Consider the following 22,076-nt stretch of genomic DNA (forward strand, 5'->3'; position numbering starts at 1 on the left):
GCATATATCAATATATGGACTTGAGGTGCAATTTCCTTTTCTTTTGATTTTTAATGGTCCTTTTCCGATGATGCATGAGTGGGGCATTAGTCAGATCTAATATTTTGTTCACCCGTGTTTAGCTCAACAACTCATTCACAAATTTAATATATTGTTGTTCACTAACATTTTCTTTGACATAAGAGCATTGAACATTTCTTCGATCCAACAATCTATTCATTTATTTCATATTACATATTTTATTTAACATCTTTTACACATATTTTCTTGATAAACCAATATTTTCTAGATTGGTTTATTTCCAACAAATTTGTTGACTCAATGATAGCATTTTCTTAATAAGAGTAGAGCTAACATTTTACTATTGACATGCTACTATTTTTATTGATCAGTATTTTTATTTCAAAAAAATTATATGCACAACATTTTTTCTAAGATATGTTCACTTAACTTTTTTTTTCCTTTTCTGATCAATAATTCTTCGAGATATGTTGACTTTCTTGAGCTATATTTAGTTAATGTGCTTATCAAGATATGTTCATTCATTTTTTTCTTTTATTGACTGAATAGTTTTTGACGCCCGCTATCCACCAAACCTTATCTTCTTCTATCTCTAGCTTGAGTCCATGCAACTCTTTCCTCTCTCCTTCCTCCAGTCATCCAGTATGCTATGCCGCTCCGTAGTCACCACCTCCACAGCCGTCGCCACCGCCACCACCGGTGACGACTCACTTTTGCGTTGTTCCTCGACCTCCCACCCCGCACATTCCTAACCAGTGTTCATCCTTATCGCCATTGTCATCCCTGGCCACTAGTTGCCCTCCATCCCCACTTGGCATCCGCCACCACCACCGAAACCTCCTTCCCTTACCAACCCCAACCTCCCCCCCCCCCAAACCCCCCCTCCTAAAAAAAAGGGGAGAAAAACTTGTCTCTAATCCACTAGCCCCGAATACCTAACCCCGAACCCGAACCGAAGCGCTCGTCGGAGAAGATGACTGGCAGATGTGGAAAACTTATTTTCTCTCTCTCTTTTCTTTCGCAAAACTAGTACAATGGGAATCAACCTCTAAATCATTATCTAGTGGTTGACCATTTTAGAGCAAATGGACTTTTTTGGGCATTTCAACTCAACATTGTTCCTTAGCTATATTGAAACATCATTTCTTCTAAGATACTATGTTTAGCAAATATTTTCTTGATACTGTAGTTTTGTAAGACTACGCAACGTCCAACATGCATGACCATTAAGATTCTGTTTTAATGGTTGGCCACCATAGAAAGCCAAGGCCCCGCTTGTGCACCTGATTGATGTTTACATTTCTTAGAGCCTGTTTGAATCCGGGGCTAATTTTTATTCAGCTAAAAATTAGATCTAGATGATCCAAACAAGGGGCTAAATATGCATTAAAGATTAGCCAACCGCTCAACTAAAGTTTAGTTCATTAGTCTTCTAAACCTAGCAAATAAAGGGTAATTTCTAGTAGCAAATAGCAAAGTAGCAAAATACCCTCCCAAATGTTATCCACTCATAGCACGCACGTGGCATATTGGTGTAAGCCTTTTTTTTCAGTACTATAGTTAAAGTTTTAGCCTGGGATGTCCAAACAAGGCTAATTCCATGTCTATCTAAAGATGTCTAAAGTTTAGCCACGGCTAAACTCCTTAGAAATACAAAAAAAAACTGCAGAATAATGGGCCGTCTGTTCTGAAATTTTTTATGATCTGGTCCGCTCAGCCTGGGCCGCCGGCCTGCTTCGTCATGGCCGCTCGCCACATCAATAAACCAAGATGCTACAGTATTTAGTCTGTTTCGTCATTCAGCAAAGCATCAGATTCCGTCTCCTCCCAGATTCGGCCTGCGAGTGAACACATCTGAGACCTTAAAACCTAGCCCGACGGCCGAGCCGGTGCGCTCCCCCGTCATTTCGCTTCCGCACCGTTCCGTCCCGTCCTCGCCTCATCGCAACCGACTCAGCGACGCCCATCTTCGCCTCCTGCGCTCTCTCCCCGCCTCGCGCTCGCAGAAGCAGAGACCAGCAGCGATCCAGCCCTAGCTAGCATCGCCGCCCGCGCTCCCTGCTCCCCGCCGTCGGGATGATCCCGTTCAACCCCGCGGTCGCCGCGGAGGTGCGTGCCCTGATCCAGGGCGCCGACGAGTCCACCTTCGACCCCATCTACCGCGAGCTCTGCCAGGTAACACTCCAGCATCTGCTTCCCAGCTCCAACCCTAGACACGCTGTGCTGTGCTTGCACGACCAATTCGCTCGTCAGGATGGGCAAACGATCTACCCATTGCTGATCCCCCGCTTAGAAACGGCTCTAATGCTAGGATTAATCTAGGGTTTTGGTATGATCTGCCCACTGCCCTACTGTTGATCCCGTGCTTAAAAACGCATCTAACGTTATAGGGCTTTTCTGGATTCAGCTACACTAATCACTTTTTTTTAACATGCATATGCATCCTTATTTGCTCTAGGTATGAAGACACTCTTATCATATTTCTTATTAATTACTATTGTTTCAGCTTGCGGATTGCAGCCCTGATGGGTGCGTTTTGTTGCTTCAAGTTTGTGTGGACGAATTGCTGCTGAATGTTGGTAGGGCGAAGAACCCCCAACCTAGACATGATCTTGTAGCCATCATCTTCAGATATTGTTTGGATAAACCCTACTTCAGCACCAGTTTCTGTGAAGCAGTGAGCACAATACCTGTCAATGATGGGTTCCTTGAAACACTGTCCAATGAACTTGAGCTATCCGCAGCTGAGAGGGTTGGAGTTGGACTTGCTCTGTCAGATTCGGAAAATCCAGACTTAAATCTGGAAGGTAAATAGCTGGATTTTGGAAAGTTTTCCTTTTAAATATTCATAAACTGTTACTTGTCCCAATCTAGATGCTCATCTAATTCTTGCTATGCAGGGAGAAAGTTTACAATTGCTCAAATTGAGGAGTTATGCTCAAATCATGCTCACTCTGTATCAAATGAACGGATTCAGGAGATTGTGGTGTTTCTTCTCCAGACTGACAGCCTCTCAAAGCATATGGACTCTTTTACTAACATTATCTCCTTGCTAAATCCGAAAGAGAGGCCATTCTATGTTCCTGTGTCACTCCAGGAAGCCAATAGCAATCAAGCAAATTCTTCGAGGTTTCATAGTCACCTCATTTATATATGTTTGTTTCATGTATCATGCTGCCCTATTCACGTGTTTTTCTTTGCTTCCTTCTTTTGGTGTCGTACAGACATACGGAGCTGTGCATTGGTAGCTTAGATGATGATTTTGATTCCCTTCTATGCGAAATTGGAAAACAGATAAGCCTCCCCAATATTATCACTGAACTGGGATATGGATGTGCTTCTGATATTACTCATTGTAAAGAGATACTATCGCACTTTGAGCCTCTTGATGATATGGCAATCTCTAAGTTACTTGGTGCGGTTGTTTGCACTCGTATTGGTGTTGGAGAGACTCAAAACACATATTCAATATTCCTTTCTGCTTTTGGGAACAGCCAAACAGTTGATTCATCTCAGTTGACTGCCTGGAATATAGATGTCCTTGTGGATTCAATCAATGAAATTGTGAGCCTTTACTATCTTTGTTTTTTCTACTTGTTTGCACAGCCCTTTCTTTATTTTCACAATACTTGCAAAATGCAGGCACCTGGAACTAACTGGGCGCATGTTATGGAAAATCTTGATCATGAGGGTTTTAATATCCCTGATGAAGCAGCTTTTCGTTTATTGATGTCTATATATTCTCGGGCTTGCAAGGTATACAATTATTTCTGTTCTCGATACTAGATTTCTGATCAACTCAGCTGACTTGTTCATCGTATCTGTGGATCATTGTTCATCGTATCATGTAGGATCCATTCCCACTTCATGCAATCTGTGGATCATTGTGGAAGAATACAGAAGGACAACTGTCGTTCTTGAAACATGCTGTGGTTTCGCCAAATGATACATTTACTTTCGCACATTGTACCAAGAAGATGGTATCTTATCCTAGCATATTGTCACCTTTCTATTTCTCAATGAAAATGCGCGCATATAACCTTTCTCGTTTCTTTAGGCTTTTCCAGACTTGGGAACTCTTAACCAAGGCAATCAGGCTTGGTACTGCCTAGACCTTCTTGAGGTGTTATGTCAGCTTGCTGAACTTGGCTATGCAAAGCCAGTACGATCAATGCTTGACTATCCCCTGATTCATTGTCCTGAAGTGTTGCTTCTTGGTGTTAGCCACATCAATGTATGTTTTGTGTCCTTAAGTTTCTGAAACAAATCATATTTATGGGCCACATCCTTGAGTAATGCATATTTTTTAACATTCTGTACTCTAATAATCTTTTGCAGACTACATATAATCTCATTCAACATGAAGTATTGTCTCATGTTTTTCCTGCTATGTTGAAGAACAACACCCACAGCCGTCTTATGAACTACCTCTGGCATATCAACCCTTACCTTACTCTTCGAGGATTTGTTGATGCTCATTCTGATATAAGTTGTCTTCTGAGAACCGTTGAGATATGTGAAGACCTAAAGGTAACACAGTAATATAAACCTTAATACCTTATGTAGCGAGCTGGCTGCTGAACAACCTTTTTTGTTGTTCTCTTCTTTGTTGGAAGTAAAGTGTTTGCTGTTTTTGCATGCAATTTAACAAATTTTTACTGAGTATCTTATTACGTGCATGGTGAATATTCCATATTGTCATACTAGACTTTAAACTTGTAGCTATCACTTGAGTGGTAAAAAAAAATTAAGGGAAAGCTAGGACAAAATATTATAATAGTATGGCTTTGCTAAGCCATGGTGGTGCGTCGAGAAGCAAACTAAACTGACTAAAGTGGTGATGAGGATAGGATACAAGTCTTTAAAGTATAGACCGCAGGCAACATGCATTAACACATGATGGATTTGAAATATATTTTACACTCTAGGACCCATGATGGCTTATGAATTGATAATATATCTAGTGTGAGAGGGAGTTTTATGCTGAAAGAAAGTCCACTTCAGATGATTTTATAAAATTAAACACTTCACAGAATCAACATTGGATTGCCGCTAACTTTGTAGTGGATTAAAGTCCTAAACATTTAATGCTACATAGCTATTAGCCAATTATGTGATGTTCTGTTTGAAGAATTTTTTTTTTACATTAGCCTGAATTATACAATTGATGTAGTTGGATATGGCATTCATATTGGCTATGCAGGAATACTTGTTCTGATATTAACGAGTTACTGCTTGTTTCACTAACCTTTTCCATTTTCTCCCCCTGACAGATCTTGGCTACTGTCCTTGATTCCACCCCGTTTGCTTTTAGCATTAGACTTGCTACAGCTGCCTTTAGGAAAGATCATAGCAATCTGGAGAAATGGCTGACTGAAAAGTTGAGTACACAAAGTGCAACTTTTCTTGAGGTAATACATGACTTTTCCTCATGTCACGCTAGGTACTTGTGGATACGCTGCTTTTTCCATATGTACTCTCAGTTCAGCTTGGCATTATGATTTACATGCTAACACGGTAACACTATACTCCCAGGAATGTGTTAAATTCTTGAAAGAAATTATGATAAGCACAAATTATGGTGCTGTGGAAGGTTCCATTCAACATCCTCAAGCTACCATTTCAAGTATCTGCCAAGACTCTTGCCCTGTATTTATAAAGGTATCAGTTTTTTTTTCCTTTTGTGCTTTAGCTATGGTCTATTGACTTACTTTTTACATGAATTTAAACATATGAGTAAATGGTGTACATTTACAGGTTCTTCGTTCTCACTCGGGGCAGCTGTTGTCTAACGAACTAGTGGATGAACTTAGGAGAGTTGAAGCGGTGTACGAATCAAGGAATCATGGTGATGTAGGAAGGGACATGCCCTCTCCTGATGTAGGGGAAGACATTGAAGCTCAGGCAAATATTTATTTTCAACAGATGTTTGCTGGACAGATAAGTGTTGATGCTATGATACAGATGCTTTTACGCTTCAAAGAATCTAAAGACAAGAGGTGCTTTTCATTTGCCAACTTTCCATACTTGACTTGATCTTTGTATCGATTAATCTGTTGCTTCTCTGATTCAAATGTGTCCATAAAAAAACTAATTGGAAGAGATAACTAAGAAATGATATATAATGAGGTGTTGTAAGAGCTGTATTATTGGCATACCGTGTAGTGGCTGTAATTATTTCTTTTTGTTCTCCAGGCTTTCTGTATTTGTACTTATTAAGGTAACCAAGATCTTTATTTTGACATGGTGCTGCTATGCTTATAGGTTACTTTTATGGACATTTTAGTTTTTCCTAACAGAGTTTCTTTCAACCTATGAGTGAGGGAGCTGGGCAATCATGTAACTTAGCTGCTTGAGTTGTATTCCAGAGATGACTGACTACATCTTTTGTTCTGTTCACTTTTTTCGACGATAACTTGTTTTAAATTTGAATTCTGTCTGTTCTGTTTATTCAATTACTGATGTTGATTTGATTTGATTTGATGATATTATGGCTAAGCAGGGAGCTATCAATTTTCAACTGCATGATCTCAAATTTGTTTGAAGAATACAAGTTCTTCCCAAAGTATCCAGATGCACAACTTAAATTAGCTGCTGTGCTTTTCGGTAAGTGTTGGCTTTTCATGCTTTGTGCTGCTCAGGTTATCTAGAAACACATTGGTATTGAACAGTACATTATTTACTAATTGTTGCAATGTTTTCCAGTATGTTGTTGTTTAAGAAAGCTTTGCCTTTTGCTTTAGCTTCTGACATCAAATATTTTTTGATGCAAAGCTGTAAGCTAGGTCTTGGTTCCTTGTTACTGTATTTTTATTTTGTAGTATTTAGGAAGCTAGTACTGCAGTTATGACTTATGGGAAATAAATGATTTAGATGATTTCATTTTCTTTTCATGACTCTGGTTTCTTTTCAATGCTTCTTTTGATCTCGTGGAGGAAATTTTTGTGTCCCACACGCATGCTCTGCTTGCATCTGTGTTGTATAAGTTGGGTGAGGACTTCCCAGCATTGTTTGTGATGAACTTTCATAGGAAATTACCTGGCTAATGTTCTTTGATTCTGATTTTCTATGTATTGGTGTTTACCTTGTCATAGATCTTTCCTAGGTTAGGTAGGACAGGGTAGAATGTTGCATGATTGTCTTGCATGCATCGCATGATGTGTTGTGCTGAAGCACTGAAGTCACTATCTGCTTGAACAAGCTGACTCTGTTTTTTGATATTTGGAAATAGGCTCTGTCATAAAGCATCAACTTGTGGCCCACCTTGCACTCGGAATTGCTCTACGCGGTGTTCTCGATGCCCTGCGTAAATCTATTGATTCGAAGGTTGTCTATGGTTACTTTCTTCTTTCAGTGATCTCTACTCTCCGCCTTTACCAAGTTATATATGGAACTAATCTAATGGCATAATGGTTGCAGATGTTTATGTTTGGTACAACAGCGTTGGAGCAGTTTATGGATCGAGTAATTGAGTGGCCACAGTATTGCAACCATATACTTCAGATTTCACATCTTCGCGGAACACATGCTGAATTAGTTTCTGCTATTGAGCAAGCACTTGCCAAGATATCATTGAGTCAAAATGAGCCGAATTTGGGGCCTATGCTTCCTGTGGATCAGCGGGGTTCTGGTTCACAGTCTATCGAAAACATAGAGGTACATTCGCATCTCAATTCCTGTTCGTTGTTCCTTGGGTTATGAGAATAATAGTCAAGCAGGAAACATTCAACTGTTTTTTTCTGAAACAAATCCATGGTGTATGCAGGCTTCGGAAGCATCATGGCAGTTCATAAATTCGACACCAACACAACTAGATAGGACAATTTCTTCCTTTGCACTACAACAGAGGAACCAAGGTTTCCTAGGGGAGAGGTCCAAAGGCTCAACTAATACCAGTCAAGCAAAACCCATGATGCCTATTGGCCAGCCACCTCTCGCTTCAACTTCTAGTGAGCTGGGTGCTAATCCAAAGGTATTGGATGTTACATTTCCATGTCGCGTATTACTTGACAATTGCAGAAATCTGTACTTCTGCATATCTTGAACATTAAGTTTAATATATATGGTGTCCTTAATCTGTTGCAAAATCTGAACATGTGCAGGCCACTGTGTCATTGTCCTCTCAAGCTTCTCCACATCATTCTAGCTCTGCGTCAGGTCTTTCACAACCTTCTGGTTTTCTACGATCCAGAAGTTCAGCTCCATCAGGTTATTTTCTCGCTCATATATTGAGTAAATAATATACCAGGAAAGTGGTAGCTGACTGTACTACTGTAGTTGTTTCTGCCCTTAATATATAGTATAGATGGATTTGTGATATGCCCCTTTGTTTTCCAGGCATCCTTCGACAACCTTCCTACACTACAGGTTTTGGAGCTGCTTTAAATATTGAGACTCTTGTTGCTGCAGCTGAACGAAGAGATACACCAATCGAGGTATGTTTAGTTTTAGGGTGAATCACACCTGAGTCCTTGTAATTCTAATTTAAATATCTAGAGGGCCCAATAGATTAGGTTTCGAGGACATTGTGTATAGTTTTTATTATTTTATTTGGAGTCACGTTCTGTAAGATAGTGAATGAGTTTGATTTTAGGCTAACATTTCTGTTGTCACCTAGGCCCCACCATCTGAAGTTCAAGACAAAATTTTCTTCATGATCAATAATATTTCCACTTCCAATATGGAGGTTAAAGCAAAAGAGTTTAATGAGGTTTTACAGGAGCAGTATTATCCTTGGTTTGCGCAATACATGGTCATGAAAAGGTACACTTGATGATATAATTGCAGTTTCCTTTACTTAATTCAACAAAACGTGTTCAGTTGCAGAATTGTGCACATATCATTGCAGGGCTAGCATCGAACCAAATTTTCATGACTTGTATTTGAAGTTCTTCGATAAGGTTAACTCAAAATCCTTGAATAAGGAAATAATGAAAGCTACATATGAGAACTGCAAGGTCATGTTCGCTCATATTTGTTTTTGTTTTATTTTAAGTCATGCTCTGCTTGAAAACTAAAATTCGTTTTCAACAGGTCTTGTTACAATCAGATCTTATCAAATCTAGTTCTGAAGAGCGTTCGTTGCTAAAAAATCTTGGTAGCTGGCTTGGAAAATTCACTATAGGTAGGAATCAAACATTACGAGCAAAGGAAATTGACCCGAAAATCTTAATAGTTGAGGTATGTGCTTCGATCTTAATCAGCTTTCTTTTTTCCCTTCATTCTGTTATTATTTGTCATGCTCATACCATAACCTGTACTTTTTGCTGTTAGTTGCTGCACCCAACCTTCAAATTTCTGAACTTTTTTACTTCTGGTGTATCTCTTGCTGTGTATCTCTTGCTGTAGTTTACATTTGGAATATCTATTGAATGCTGAATTATTGGTGTTTTGACTTTTGAGTTTCATATATTGTGCAATGATGCTTGTCAAGAAGATGAAGTAGTACGTTTTAAACATAATGCTTCTTCCTGACCCATACTCAATTTCAATTTTCCCATTTCAGGCTTATGAAAGGGGCTTGATGATTGCGGTCATTCCGTTTACTTCAAAGGTGCCGCTCTTTATCTTAACCTCATTTTATTGCTAATAAAGAAGCATAACTGTTATTGTGGTTATCATTGTGATACTGTTTTTTTTTCCAGATTCTCGAGCCTTGCCATTCAAGTATAGCATATCGTCCTCCAAATCCTTGGACAATGGGTATTCTTAGTCTACTTGTTGAAATATATAACCTACCAAATCTCAAAATGAACCTGAAGTTTGACATTGAGGTTTGTGCATATTCTAAATTGTGGTACTAAGGGACATATTCTGCTTAAGAGAATGGTTTCTAATTCTTATTATTTTGGGTCTTAGGTCTTGTTTAAGAATCTTAGTGTTGACATGAAAGATGTAAAACCATCTTCTCTTCTTAAAGATCGGATTCGGCAAGTTGTGGGAAATCCAGATTTTTCAAATAAAGATGTTAGTACATCTCAAACATCGGCAGCTGCAGAGGTCTCTTCTGGTATCGTTCCTTCAATGAGCCATGTGGAACTACAACCTGAGATTAGTAGCACTTCACGTGCCACAAGCCTTCCAAATATGCTTAACCAGGTTGGTTTACTGCTCTTATAGTCAGCAGTGTTTCAAATAGCGGGCTATAGCGGCTGAAGCCAACTGCCGCCACAGCGGCGTTGTACTAAATAGCAGGATATTGCAGCTCTATAGAGGAGCTATAGCATTTGAGCAGAGCTCTCCGCTGAACAATAGCTTTCTATTTAAAACATGGTAGTCGGTGAAAATTTCGGATTTTTGCATTATAATGTTTTGATTCACGTAGAGTACTTTTGTTGTGCAGTATGCGGCACCTATTCGCCTACCTTCCAACAGCATGGTTGAAGATGATAAGGTTGCTTTAATCATGCCTGAACAGGTTACCTCTCACAGCCTGACCCAGGCTGCACCACCACAAACGCCGTCACCATCACCGTTTTCTCTGAGTCAGGTTGACACTTGTTTCTTTTCTATTCCCTGCCCCTCCCTTTCTTTAAGTTTAAAAAATAAAAAAAATACTTGTATGCTTATTCCCTTGAATGAATTCTTTACAGCTTATGGCAGCAATCCCACGTGCCGATATATATTTCAGAATCAACGAAAAGCTTAACTCTCTTGGCCCACAGTTGCAGTATAGCAAGTATGTTTCTCTATATAAGCTTATCCCGCACTGTAATTTCTTGTTCTCATCTGACAACACTTGTGATATTCATAGAATCATGGATGTGGCTTTGGATAAGGCTATTAAGGAGATTATAGGTCCTGTCATTCAAAGAAGTGTAACGATAGCTAGCCGAACCACCAAGGAGCTTATTCTAAAGGTAAACATCTTCTAAATTTAAGTAATCGCCTATCAGCATTATATATTTGTATTACTGGTGGATTTGTTTATAACATGCTAGCATTTTTGCTTACATGTAGGATTATGCAATGGAATCTGATGATGGTACCATATCTCGCGCTGCACATTTGATGGTTGGTACATTAGCAGGAAGTTTAGCCCACGTTACTTCCAAGGTATTCTTACTAGATTTGGTCACATATTTTTAAAAAATAATAGGATTGCCAAGCCATGCCCAAGTTCCATTTTTTTAGTCAATTTGGTTAATATTTTTCTGGTTGGTTCTAACCAAAGATTATTCACCTTTTGTCTTGGGTTGCAGGAGCCCCTTCGCGTTGCTTTGTTATCTCATCTTCGAAGTCTTGTTCAGAACCTGATTAGTAACAGCGAAACCACCGAACAAATTAGTCAAATTCTTGTTAATGATAATCTGGATCTTGGATGTGCTCTAACAGAGACTGTGGCAACACGCAAGGTAACTCTTTAGCATTCTTAGATTTTTTTTCTCGTGATGCGGGCATTCTTTCTTTTGTCTTTCATAAGTTCTATTATTTTGTAACTTGTTACTTTTATATGCTGACAATAATGGCATAAGGCATACTATGAGATTTCCACTGCAGCATCATTGTGTCAATGGTATTATTGCAGGCCGTTGAGATGATTGATGGAGAGATCAAGCAACCTTTTTCACAACTCAGGAGACAAAAGGAACTACAGGGCTCTGCGTATTATGATGTTTCCCCTTATACTCAAGGTCTTACGCGTGTCCCCGATGTTCTTCGTCCTAAGCCTTCTGGTAACTTGTCTGCTGTCCAACGACGAGTATATGAGGTGAAGCAGCATATCATGAATTTCTTCACATTCGGCAACTTTTCTGTTCCAAGCACCTGCATCTTATTTCATTGTCAATTTCAGGACTTCATCACTGTTTGGCATAGCCAGAGTAGTCAAAATGCTTCGGCAACAACTCCTGCTACAACTGTGCCTGTTGCCCCACCTGATTCCAGTATTGCTTCAGTTCATGGCCCAATTTTAGCACCATCAGCCTCCAGTAGTTTCTCAACTCTCCAATTTGCCCCGTTCACATCTGCAAATCAGTCAACAGAACTAATACCTGACAAGATGGATTCTGCTACTACACAGCTTTCTAGGTAAGCCTGAGGACTTCCCTTTTTTTTCATACCTGTACACTGAAGCACCTTGTTCAGATGTATATTTCATTATTTCTCCTTTTGCAGTGTTTCTGCTCAAGTTAGCACAACCGACAGTTCTGGCCAAGTTTCTGGAATCACAAATGTTGCATCTGTTTTTCCACCTATGGCCTCTGGCGACCTTCTAGTGGGTGAATTAGCAACTACAACTAAAGTTAGTAACTTCTAGTCTCGTGTTCAGATGAAGTATACTGAAGAGTTTTGATTAAACCTTTCAAAACTCTACTCTCAGGATATAGGTGCTGCAATACAGGCTTCGCCCGCAGTTGCTATTAATCGTCTAGGATCTGCTTTTCCGGAACTGCTGAATACTGGTGATGCGCTGGACAGATATCAGCTTGTTTGGCAGAAGGTAATAGTATTTTTTATATTGGTAGATAATGTATTGATTCCAATTTGGTATCATAGAGGAATGCCATGATGTATGTCACCATGTTAGGTACTAAAGTTAAGCCAGCAAGTTCTTGTAATGTTTGTCCATGTGTTCTGCTGACTACTTAGGAAACTTGCATATGGATCTTAGTGTCATTTCTTCTCTCTGGTATATGCAAATAATCTTCAACCACAAGTCTCAGTTCTATTAGACCTTGTTACGTTTGCTTTGTTTGTTTCGGCTCTAGCTGCCATCTATGTTAAGAGTACACTTTTGGGGAACACTATCGCTAAACAACTTCCCCATAATCTCTACAGCTGGAAACCTTGATTGCGAATAATGGGAAAGATGCAGAAATTCAGGTCAGCTTTGCGGCTACACATTCGGATATTTCTTTCGTGGGATTTCATATTATCTGTATTTTAGTTACTTATTTCTATTGGTAGCTAGATACATTTTCTTGAAGGTTAATGCTTTTTTTGACACCGTGGTATTTATGTTTGACTGTTGTTTTGTTTAGTCTGTTATCGCGGAAGTTACTGATATCTTGCTCAGATGTGTCAGTCGGGATGAAGCTGCATTAGCAGTTGCACAGAAGGTGTGTCATCATTTATGTTACTGTAAGTTTGACATTTATTCCATATATTCTCTCTTTCCTTGAGTTTTTGGGCTGTCTGTTTCCAGGTTTTCAGAAGTTTATATGAGAATGCGTCAAAGAGCACTTTTGTCACATGGCTTCTAGCAACCCTTGTTGCAGTGCGTGATGTTTGCAAACTTGTCGTGAAAGAGTTAACGAGCTGGGTATGTTTCTCTGTAGTAGCCATCACCTTTTATTCTAAAGTAAAATATGATCATTGCCACTTCTGGCTCCTTGCAAAGATTTGATTTTGTTGTCTTTTCTTTTATTCTACTTGTGTTGTTGATATTTTTACTGCTGTGTAACTCACGTAATTTTCTGTCTGCCCTTTATATTTGTATTCAGTGGCAAAGAGACTCTTAAAGTAAAAAAAATTTAGATTTAGTAGAACTAAAACTGCGTATGTAGGCATTACTTTGGAGGTCGGGTAGTGCCCAAGAAAAGATACCATCGGTATTCGTGATCGATGCTACAGAGTGATTGGGAGATCAATGAATAACCATAGAATTAAAGTTAGATGAAATCACATTTGTTTTAATTAACCTGCATTGGAAAACATTACTGACCTTTGGTTTGGCCGAGACATTAATTTGCATGCGCTAGCCACATATCACAGAAGCAACCAATCACCGATAAACATGCAGCCCATAAACTGAGACAAATTAATGCCATAATCACTGATTGCATTCTTTGCGGGGCAGAGTTATTAATTTCTATTGAACTGATATCAGATCTGTGGATGTTCTAGCAGAACCCTTTTGTAGGCCAATATTGAGCAATTAGACCTAAAAATGCTGCTTAGTAGGCTAACATTGAGCAATTAGACATACTAACTTGTAGAACCCTAGCCGGTGCAAGCTAGTCAGTTTACCCTTTTTAACTATTTGGTAAATTAAAAATGCTCAGTTGTTAGTACTCCAACAAACTGATCTGGATAATTAAAATGATCCATGTGGCATCCACAGTCACCTTCTGACCACTATCTGATTTTCTCTCAATCTCACCTGACTTATATAGTTGTAGTTGCATGTCTCTATCTTTTCTTGTTCTGCAAAGTAGAATCTTCTGGTGCCATGTTTATTTAGATTTGTTGCATAGTTTCTGTTGCAGTTTATTTCTGGAACTTTTTTGTTATTAATTATACTTTCTGTGCAGGTAATATATTCAGATGAAGAGAAGAAGTTTAACTTGGACATAATTATTGGACTTATTCGTTCTGATCTGCTTAATCTTGGGGAGTATAATGTTCATTTGGCAAAGCTTATAGATGGTGGAAGAAATAGTAAGTTGAAACACAACATATTTGTTCTGCATGTAGAATTTAAGTATGGAAACAAAAACATCTTGCCTAATCAGTAGCTGTTATAGGCTCTGTTATGATCATGGGCTAGGCCCTTGTGGTAATTTGGTTCTGAATTAGCCATAAATTTGGAACAAGTCAGATGAGGTAGTGGAGTTTATCTAATTAGGAACGTGATGAGCTTTTTTTGGGAAATTAGAGATAGAGATCAGGTTGATTCTATAGTTGTAGAAACTATTATCTTAGGCATCAAAGCTTGTAATCCGTATATACAAAGGGGCCCTTTGTATTCTATTTGCAGTCAAGCTAGAAATAAACAAATTTTGGGACCAGGCAGATCAGTTGCCTTTTGCTCAAAATCAAAGTAGGTGTTGACGAGGGCGATGCCACCCTTGTCCTGGTCTTGGCCTTTACCCTAGCTGATACCATAACCGTAGCTGTTTGAATTGGGCAATCTGGTACATGGGTAATAGGTAGTACTTAATGATATTGGCAAGAAAATAGAGTCACTACTTACCACCTAAACCCGATCCTTATTTATCCTTCTAACTGTGTTGTATTTGTATATCAACCCAAACAACTTGTATGCATAATCTTGTTTTATGCTACATAATACTAAGGGATATCGGAACATGAAACGATAGACTACAAGTGACCTTCTGCAGTTCTTTTTTTTGCGTTTAGCGCAGTAAGCAGCGCCATCTCTAGTTCTTGCAATCTTGATTCTTCAATGACTCATTCAATAGTGCTTTTGGATGTGCTACATGCCAACACTTGCTTCTGACGGGCCACTGTTGGATCACCTGTTATGGAAAATGAAAGAGAATTTAATCTGGTCTATCTCCATGCAAGTTTGACTTTAATTTGTCATGGTGCAATACAAAAGCTGTCAGTAAGTAATGTTTTTCCAAAATGAGAAAAAAAATCACTGTTAAAAATGACAGCAATGCCCTAGCATATCTTCAGCAGTTATGCTTTATGCATTTTAAGTACACATACTGATTTGAAGCATGTCGAAATCTTGTGTGCCTCTTAAAATTTTAAGTAATGTGTATGCTGCTGCATACTTTTTAATATTCTGACCATATTTGTGGATTGCATTTGCTTGTCCTCAGAGACTGCAACGGAATTTGCTATATCACTCATCCAGACATTGGTTACCCAAGATTTCAGTAGTGTCTCCGAGCTTTTTAATGTTGTTGATGCCTTGTCGAAGGTATTTATGAGTGCATGTTTTGTGGTATGGTTTTGTCTCGTAGTTGGCTTGTCAGTAACATTAATTTATGCTTGTTACAGCTTGCAACGAGGCCTGGGTCACCTGATTCCTTGCAGAACTTGATTGAAATTGCAAGGAGTACCTTCAACAACAATGCTAATTATGCTGCTTCGAAGGATGAAAAGGTTATTCAGTCAAGAGATAAAAAGGTCTGAATAGCATTATATGTTTTCATTAATTTTCTAGCAATATATGCTCTTTCCGACACTGAAAAAATTGCTCCTGAACTGTGGCAGGTTCTATCTGGTCGTCCCTTGATGAATAACGAAGAAGATAATGCTGATGGCATTGCTTTTGCTAGTGCTGCTGATTTTCAGGACAAGGTTTATGAAACATATTGAACCATCCTTTTCTCTTTTATCAGGCAGTGAAAAAGAATTACCATCAATTTTTTGCCAGATTTTTTTATTGTGGTGTTGCAACAGTATACTGAATTCGTAACATGATTTTAGTGAGCCTTTTTGATATTATCAAGTATAAAACAAACTTTATAGTTGAGTGTATAGTCCTGTTACTGCTTTTTATCCCAGATGCTAAATGCATAGATTGGTGTACAACATTTGAGCTTCAAGCTTCTTAGAAAGCTAATATGCTAATTTATTGGTTTACAGGTTGCAGTCTTGTTTTCTGAGTGGTGTCAAATATGTGATCATCCTGCTATGGGTGATTCAGTGTATAGTCATTACATTGTGCAGTTGCAACAGAACGGCTTGCTGAAGGGAGATGATGTGACTGACCGTTTCTTCTTTAGTCTGACGGTAATTCTTATACTCTTGTTCTATATTTCTACAGATCCGTATGATTCTTGAGTTCTGATGTTATAAAATTTTCCAGGAACTTGCTATCGCACACTCTATAGTGTCTGAGCAAACCATTGCTCCTACCGGACTATCTCAGCAATCATCCCCGCAACAGCAGATTTCATATTTTTCAATTGATTCATATTCAAAACTTGTGGCTTCAGTTGTCAAAGTATGTTCAGCTCTGTTCTTTTTGTGCATGCATAACTTCTGGAGTGTAGTAGGTTTCTGTGCATTGGTTCTCCTTGATTATAGGTGCATGAGATTTCATGCGCAGAATACTTCCGTTTAAGATGTAAAAAACAAGCCTATAGTTTTGGTCAACTCAAGTTCATGTGCTTATACATCCAGTTCACTATTGGGTACAATCAGCTTGAACATTCTGTCTAATTTCTTGGGCCTTGTAGCTGCATGCTAAAGTTGGCACTTTATTAAACTGTTCGTGTGAGCTGTAAAACACACTTAAATGATTCTGTATTTGCTTCTACCAATATTTATTTACCAGTGAAAATATAACATGTGAAGGCAAATTTCATACAGAACTGGTGAAGTTTTGGATATACTGGAAAGGTTGTTATGTCACTTTTCCTTTTCTTTTTTTTTGATGGAAAGCATCTGCAAACTTTCATGGTTACATTGACTGTATTTGGAGAAAATGGATTGGAATCTACATGATCATGAAATCTTGCGGGGTCATAGAACACCACCTTTCTCTTTGTCAATGAATACTTTAGAATGTTTGTGCAAACATTTCTGCTCTGAATATTTTGCTTAACTGTCTTTGTGGATTATGCAGTTTTAGTTACATCTTTGAACAGCTTTATTGATTTTACAACTATAAACCTATATATATGTCAGCATCGAACACTAACAAGTGCTGTTACTGAACTTTGAATATTGCATTAGAGATAGAAACATGTTCATTTCTGTTCAAGTGTTTTTATTTACTAAGTAATTGCATAGAACATGTTTTTAAGTTGATTTTACAGCAAAAGGCATTTGTTAATAACTGAACAAGGGTAAATGTATTGTGGGAAGCATATTTTTGTTTCTTTGGATATATAATCTGTTCAAGATAAATCGTACTTGCTGTTAATAATGTGTATTCTTTCAGCAGTCTGTGGATTTAGGACCAAATAAAGGCAGTCTTCTCCATAAGGTCAGTGGTTTACCTGAATTAAGGATGCTCTCGAAGAACATGTTTTGGTATTTGCTTAAAGGTTTCCCTTGTTATCTGTGTGCAGATTCTCGCTGTGACAGCTAGAATCATTCAGAAAGATGCTGAAGAAAAGAAAGTCTCTTTCAATCCTCGGCCGTATTTTCGTTTGTTTATAAATTGGCTAAATGAGCTTACTACTTCTGACCTTCACCATGACGGCGCTAATTTTCAGGTATACATGTATATGCTGCTAATTTTATATGTTAAAGCAGTTTCACATTTCCAAACTTGTTTGGACCATTATCTGATGCAGTTAGTTTTTCCAGGTTTTGACCGCATTTGCAAATGCATTCCATATTCTGCAACCCTTGAGAGTTCCAGCTTGGAGGTTTGTTATGCCCTTTTGATCCCACTTGGCAATTTTCTGATTTCTTTGAATTCCTGCTTTCTTTGATGTTCAATGCTTTCCTTTTCATGAAACAATATTGTCATTGCATGTTTATGGGCACTAAATATTTTCCAATGACTGATGTCGGAATTGAAGAACTTTTAATTACTATTTAATATTTGAAGAAGTTGCATGTTACCACATCACTATACTGTTTTGTTGCTTGTTAACAAATTCTTTTTTCCTTATAGTTTTGCTTGGCTTGAGTTGGTGAGCCACCGATGCTTCATGCCAAAGTTATTGATGTGCAATTTGCAAAAAGGCTGGCCATTTTTTCAGAGGTTGCTTGTTGATTTGTTCAAATTCATGGAGCCATACTTAAGAAATGCTGAACTGGGACAACCTGTACGTTTGGTTCCTGCACTTTCAGTTTTAGCTCTCTGTTTATTATTCATTTATTTGCTGCATTGTGATCTTTGTTCTGTTGTTTGTTTTGCAGATTCTCCTTTTGTACAAAGGAACCTTAAGAGTGCTGCTTGTGCTACTGCATGATTTCCCAGAATTTCTTTGTGACTATCACTTCAGTTTCTGTGATGTGATTCCACCAAGCTGCATTCAAATGCGTAATGTTATTCTTAGTGCCTTTCCACGCAATATGAGACTTCCAGATCCCTCCACTCCCAACTTAAAGGTATTTACCACGTGTGAAGACTTTGTGCTTCCATTGCTACAGTTACATTTTTTTTTATCTGTCTGATCAATTCCAGTTGTTTCTTGTGATATAGATTGATCTGCTAGCGGAGATTTCAATAGCTCCTCGAATCATGACTGATGTGGATGGTGCTTTGAAGGCAAAGCAAATGAAGGCTCAGGTTGATGAATACCTAAAGGTGAATGGCAATAATCTCTACTTTTGTATTTTATGTGCTTATCATATTTCTGTATACCTCTGGTGCAAAGCCAATATATGCAGTACAACTTCATAAATCTCTAATTTTAGTGGATAGTGCTAGGAACCTTCTTCTAAACTGATCTGTTACATTTATGAGAATTGGAGTTTTGTAATTTGAAGGATGGAGTAGCTAACGTAATATTCTCTAATTTGCATCTCTGCAGAGACCAGAAGGCTCCCTCTTTTTAACTGATCTAAAGCAGAAGTTGTTGCTACCACAAAATGAGGCAAATGTTGCAGGGACTCGTTACAATGTTCCTCTAGTTAATTCACTTGTCCTTTACGTTGGTATGCAGGTCGGTTGTGAAATCCTTCATTCGCACATCATGTTCCTTCTGTATTATATTTTTTAGGTGCATTGAAATTAATTAATTATTTTTTTCTCGTGTATGTTTTATCCTACAAGCTAACAAATTGAGTTTTTTCCATATCATGTTACTCTAGATGTTACAATTTATTCGCCTATTTTCATTTTTCTGCGTTAATTTACATTCGTTATGGGTTATGGCTAATTTCTTCCTATTTGTTTTATACCAAATTTACTGTGTCTTTGAACAAGTACAGTTATCTTATGCATCTTCTATAGTTTGAGTTATGACATGCCCAAATTGTACCACCTAAGCATAATTTAAGAATCTAAGCATAAATTACAAATGCAGGCTGTGCAACAGTTGCAGCAAAACAAGGCGAATGCATCGGCATCAGCACAAATTAACCAAAGTCCTCAAATGGATATATTCCAGATTGAAACAGCCACTGAGCTGTTCAGAAACCTTGTAATGACTATGGACACAGAAGGACGCTACCTTATTCTCAATGCGATTGCTAACCAGCTTCGCTATCCAAATAGCCATACCCACTACTTTTCCTTCATCATTCTGTACCTGTTTGCCGAAGCAACCCAGGTAATTAAACCCCTCCCTTCTCATTTGTTCGATTATTTTATCAATATAATCTCTTTCTGACGAAGTACACAATTGAAACATAGGAAATTGTCCAGGAGCAGATAACTAGAGTTCTTTTGGAAAGGTTAATTGTCAACCGTCCTCATCCTTGGGGATTACTCATTACTTTCATTGAGCTGATAAAGGTAACCTTGACTATTTGGAAATTGGAACACATGTGCATATGCGAATTTCGAGATGAACAATTTGTTTCTTTTTGCAGAACCCACGCTACAGCTTTTGGACTAGATCCTTTACACACTGTGCGCCCGAGATAGAGAAGTTGTTCGAGTCAGTTGCAAGGTCCTGTGGAGGGAAAGGTGCGGATGATGGAATTGGTCTTGCAGATGGTGGCCACTAGGAAAATTAGGAAAATGTCTACTGTTTGTATACTTATTTACACTATCGACTTGAATTCTGAAGACATTGGCTTTAATTTTCCTGATGGAGTTTAGGATATTGTATAGAGCTAGAGCACCTTGCACTGAGGGCCTGTCAACCGTGATGGTTATGTGAATCTCCCTTCCATGCAAGTACTAGGTGGCTTGTTCTCGGATGCAGATAATGTTACTTAAGCTGGAAGTTGAGAGTTGCTCTGTGATCCGTCCCATTCCTCTTAAGAGCTTTAACATAGATCAAATTTGGTGGTGACCTTCTGTGGTTGGTGCTTTTTCAAACTTGTTCCCTTGAGCTTGGTCTATTTCAAATGTTCCTCATTTTCACTATACGAAGGTAAGATTCTAGCCCTCGCAGACTAACCGCTGCTCACCACGAGCTTGAGAGCTAGCTGGAGACGTCTAGTGGTCTAGAAGTCTTCATCTTCAAACGTAACAAATCTTTGTTTTGCCTAGGATTCTTCATCTTCAAAAGTAATAAATGTTTGTTTTGACGTTAACCATAAGTGTTCAAGCTGTCGAATGCTCTCTAATGTTTGCACACAATCACTCTCTCAACCTAATTTAAAGATTTTTCACCTGAAGTTAGTACAACTCAACTTAGAAAATGTGGTTGGGAGAGCTTGTTGATCAAGAGAGACTTTAGAAAAGCTTATAATAAAAAGAAAACCAGCGGACCTCGAAGTAGAGGGGTATAAATACCCTGCTCTTATAAACTAGCCGTTAGTTGTCAGAAAGATCGGTCAAACCTTTCCCCCAACCGGTTAGACTGGTTGTATAACGAAACTGGTTGTTACACAACACTTTTTGAGACTTGTTAGGTCCACACCTGTCTGACCGGTCCACTCCAAAGCATATCTTGGAGCATAATCCGGTAGACCCAAATAAAAACTCGGTCCACCCAAGGTTCATAAAGTTGGATCCAAGTAAAAAAGATTTCTCTCGAAGGATTCTCACATAGACCTGAGGACTTTTGATGATATCAGTTAACCAATATTGCATCTCTTTTGATAGTACGACGTACTTATACCAAAGATTAATAGAACCAACGAATCAACCACTTGAACTCCTATGTCTTTATCATGCCATACTTTGCATTTCTCAATTTGAGAGCTTTCAATATTGCTTATCTTCTTTAGCAATTCCATCTTGAGCTAGTGACTTGGGATTTTCCTTCACACATGACCATCATCACTTCTCTTAATCCTTAAGCAACTCAACCATATGATCCAACAAAGATTTGATGCTTCACTCTCCAAAGCTTGACTTGCTACTTCAAAATCACCCAAGTACTAGCCACTTCACACTAGTAGAGATTACTTGGCAAAAACTTCGCTTAATCCCTCGTTGCATAGTTCCTTGATTGATCTCTTCATTCAATCTCAAAATCTTTGAGTTTAGTGCTGCTATGACATCAATAATAAATACCCATTTGAAATTCATGTCCTCATAAACATGATTCTTTGATTTATACATAAAATAGCTAAATCTGGAATAAATCCTACCAAATCAGTTCTAATTATCAACTCCGTCACACCATCCGGTTTGAACGTCTATGAAGTGAAATGTTGACCAACAATTTCTGCAAAAAATGCATTTTAAAAAGGTAATCAACACAAGATTTATCTTAAACTACAATATTTCTAGCATCAAACATTCAAACTCATAACCACAAATTTGAATATAAATATACTTTGTTTTGTAAAATGTGTACCATGTTAGCTACGAGCTAGTTGAAAAT

The 22,076-nt window shown here is 38.3% G+C and overlaps 1 protein-coding gene across 3 annotated transcripts; it reads left to right on the forward strand.

The window, feature by feature from the left end:
• The first annotated feature begins 1,911 nt into the window (after positions 1 to 1,911).
• Positions 1,912 to 20,617, forward strand: LOC112873684 (CCR4-NOT transcription complex subunit 1). Of its 3 annotated transcripts, none has more exons than XM_025936699.1 (51): positions 1,912 to 2,196; positions 2,528 to 2,828; positions 2,922 to 3,150; positions 3,246 to 3,585; positions 3,664 to 3,777; positions 3,873 to 4,001; positions 4,079 to 4,255; positions 4,360 to 4,551; positions 5,295 to 5,432; positions 5,557 to 5,682; positions 5,779 to 6,020; positions 6,524 to 6,627; positions 7,253 to 7,347; positions 7,441 to 7,677; positions 7,787 to 7,993; positions 8,124 to 8,229; positions 8,359 to 8,456; positions 8,639 to 8,784; positions 8,870 to 8,978; positions 9,055 to 9,201; positions 9,527 to 9,574; positions 9,666 to 9,794; positions 9,880 to 10,119; positions 10,364 to 10,510; positions 10,614 to 10,699; positions 10,775 to 10,880; positions 10,981 to 11,076; positions 11,223 to 11,375; positions 11,549 to 11,731; positions 11,816 to 12,051; positions 12,139 to 12,265; positions 12,344 to 12,463; positions 12,802 to 12,846; positions 13,005 to 13,082; positions 13,169 to 13,285; positions 14,277 to 14,403; positions 15,537 to 15,637; positions 15,718 to 15,846; positions 15,934 to 16,020; positions 16,309 to 16,455; positions 16,532 to 16,669; positions 17,612 to 17,656; positions 17,742 to 17,888; positions 17,983 to 18,044; positions 18,296 to 18,449; positions 18,544 to 18,735; positions 18,830 to 18,934; positions 19,161 to 19,292; positions 19,656 to 19,901; positions 19,985 to 20,086; positions 20,164 to 20,617. In XM_025936699.1, exons 1-51 carry the CDS (start codon positions 2,098 to 2,100, stop codon positions 20,299 to 20,301), a joined length of 7,299 nt encoding a protein of 2,432 aa, XP_025792484.1. In that variant the 5' UTR covers positions 1,912 to 2,097; the 3' UTR covers positions 20,302 to 20,617. The 3 variants fall into 3 exon arrangements, with proteins under 3 accessions (XP_025792484.1, XP_025792485.1, XP_025792486.1); XM_025936700.1 differs by having other exon boundaries at positions 17,615 to 17,656; XM_025936701.1 differs by having other exon boundaries at positions 10,439 to 10,510.
• Positions 20,618 to 22,076: the final 1,459 nt, after the last annotated feature.

Source organism: Panicum hallii, chromosome 9 (assembly GCF_002211085.1).
Source record: "Panicum hallii strain FIL2 chromosome 9, PHallii_v3.1, whole genome shotgun sequence".
Classification (NCBI taxonomy): domain Eukaryota; kingdom Viridiplantae; phylum Streptophyta; class Magnoliopsida; order Poales; family Poaceae; genus Panicum; species Panicum hallii.

Excerpts from the sequence above, each read along its gene's own strand:
- LOC112873684 (XM_025936699.1), top strand. The coding sequence starts at position 2,098 with ATGATCCCGTTCAACCCCGCGGTCGCCGCGGAGGTGCGTGCCCTGATC. Across the intron at positions 8,979-9,054 it reads CTACATATGAGAACTGCAAG|GTCTTGTTACAATCAGATCT; the intron begins GTCATGTTCGCT and ends CGTTTTCAACAG. Across the intron at positions 14,404-15,536 it reads TATAGATGGTGGAAGAAATA|AGACTGCAACGGAATTTGCT; the intron begins GTAAGTTGAAAC and ends GCTTGTCCTCAG.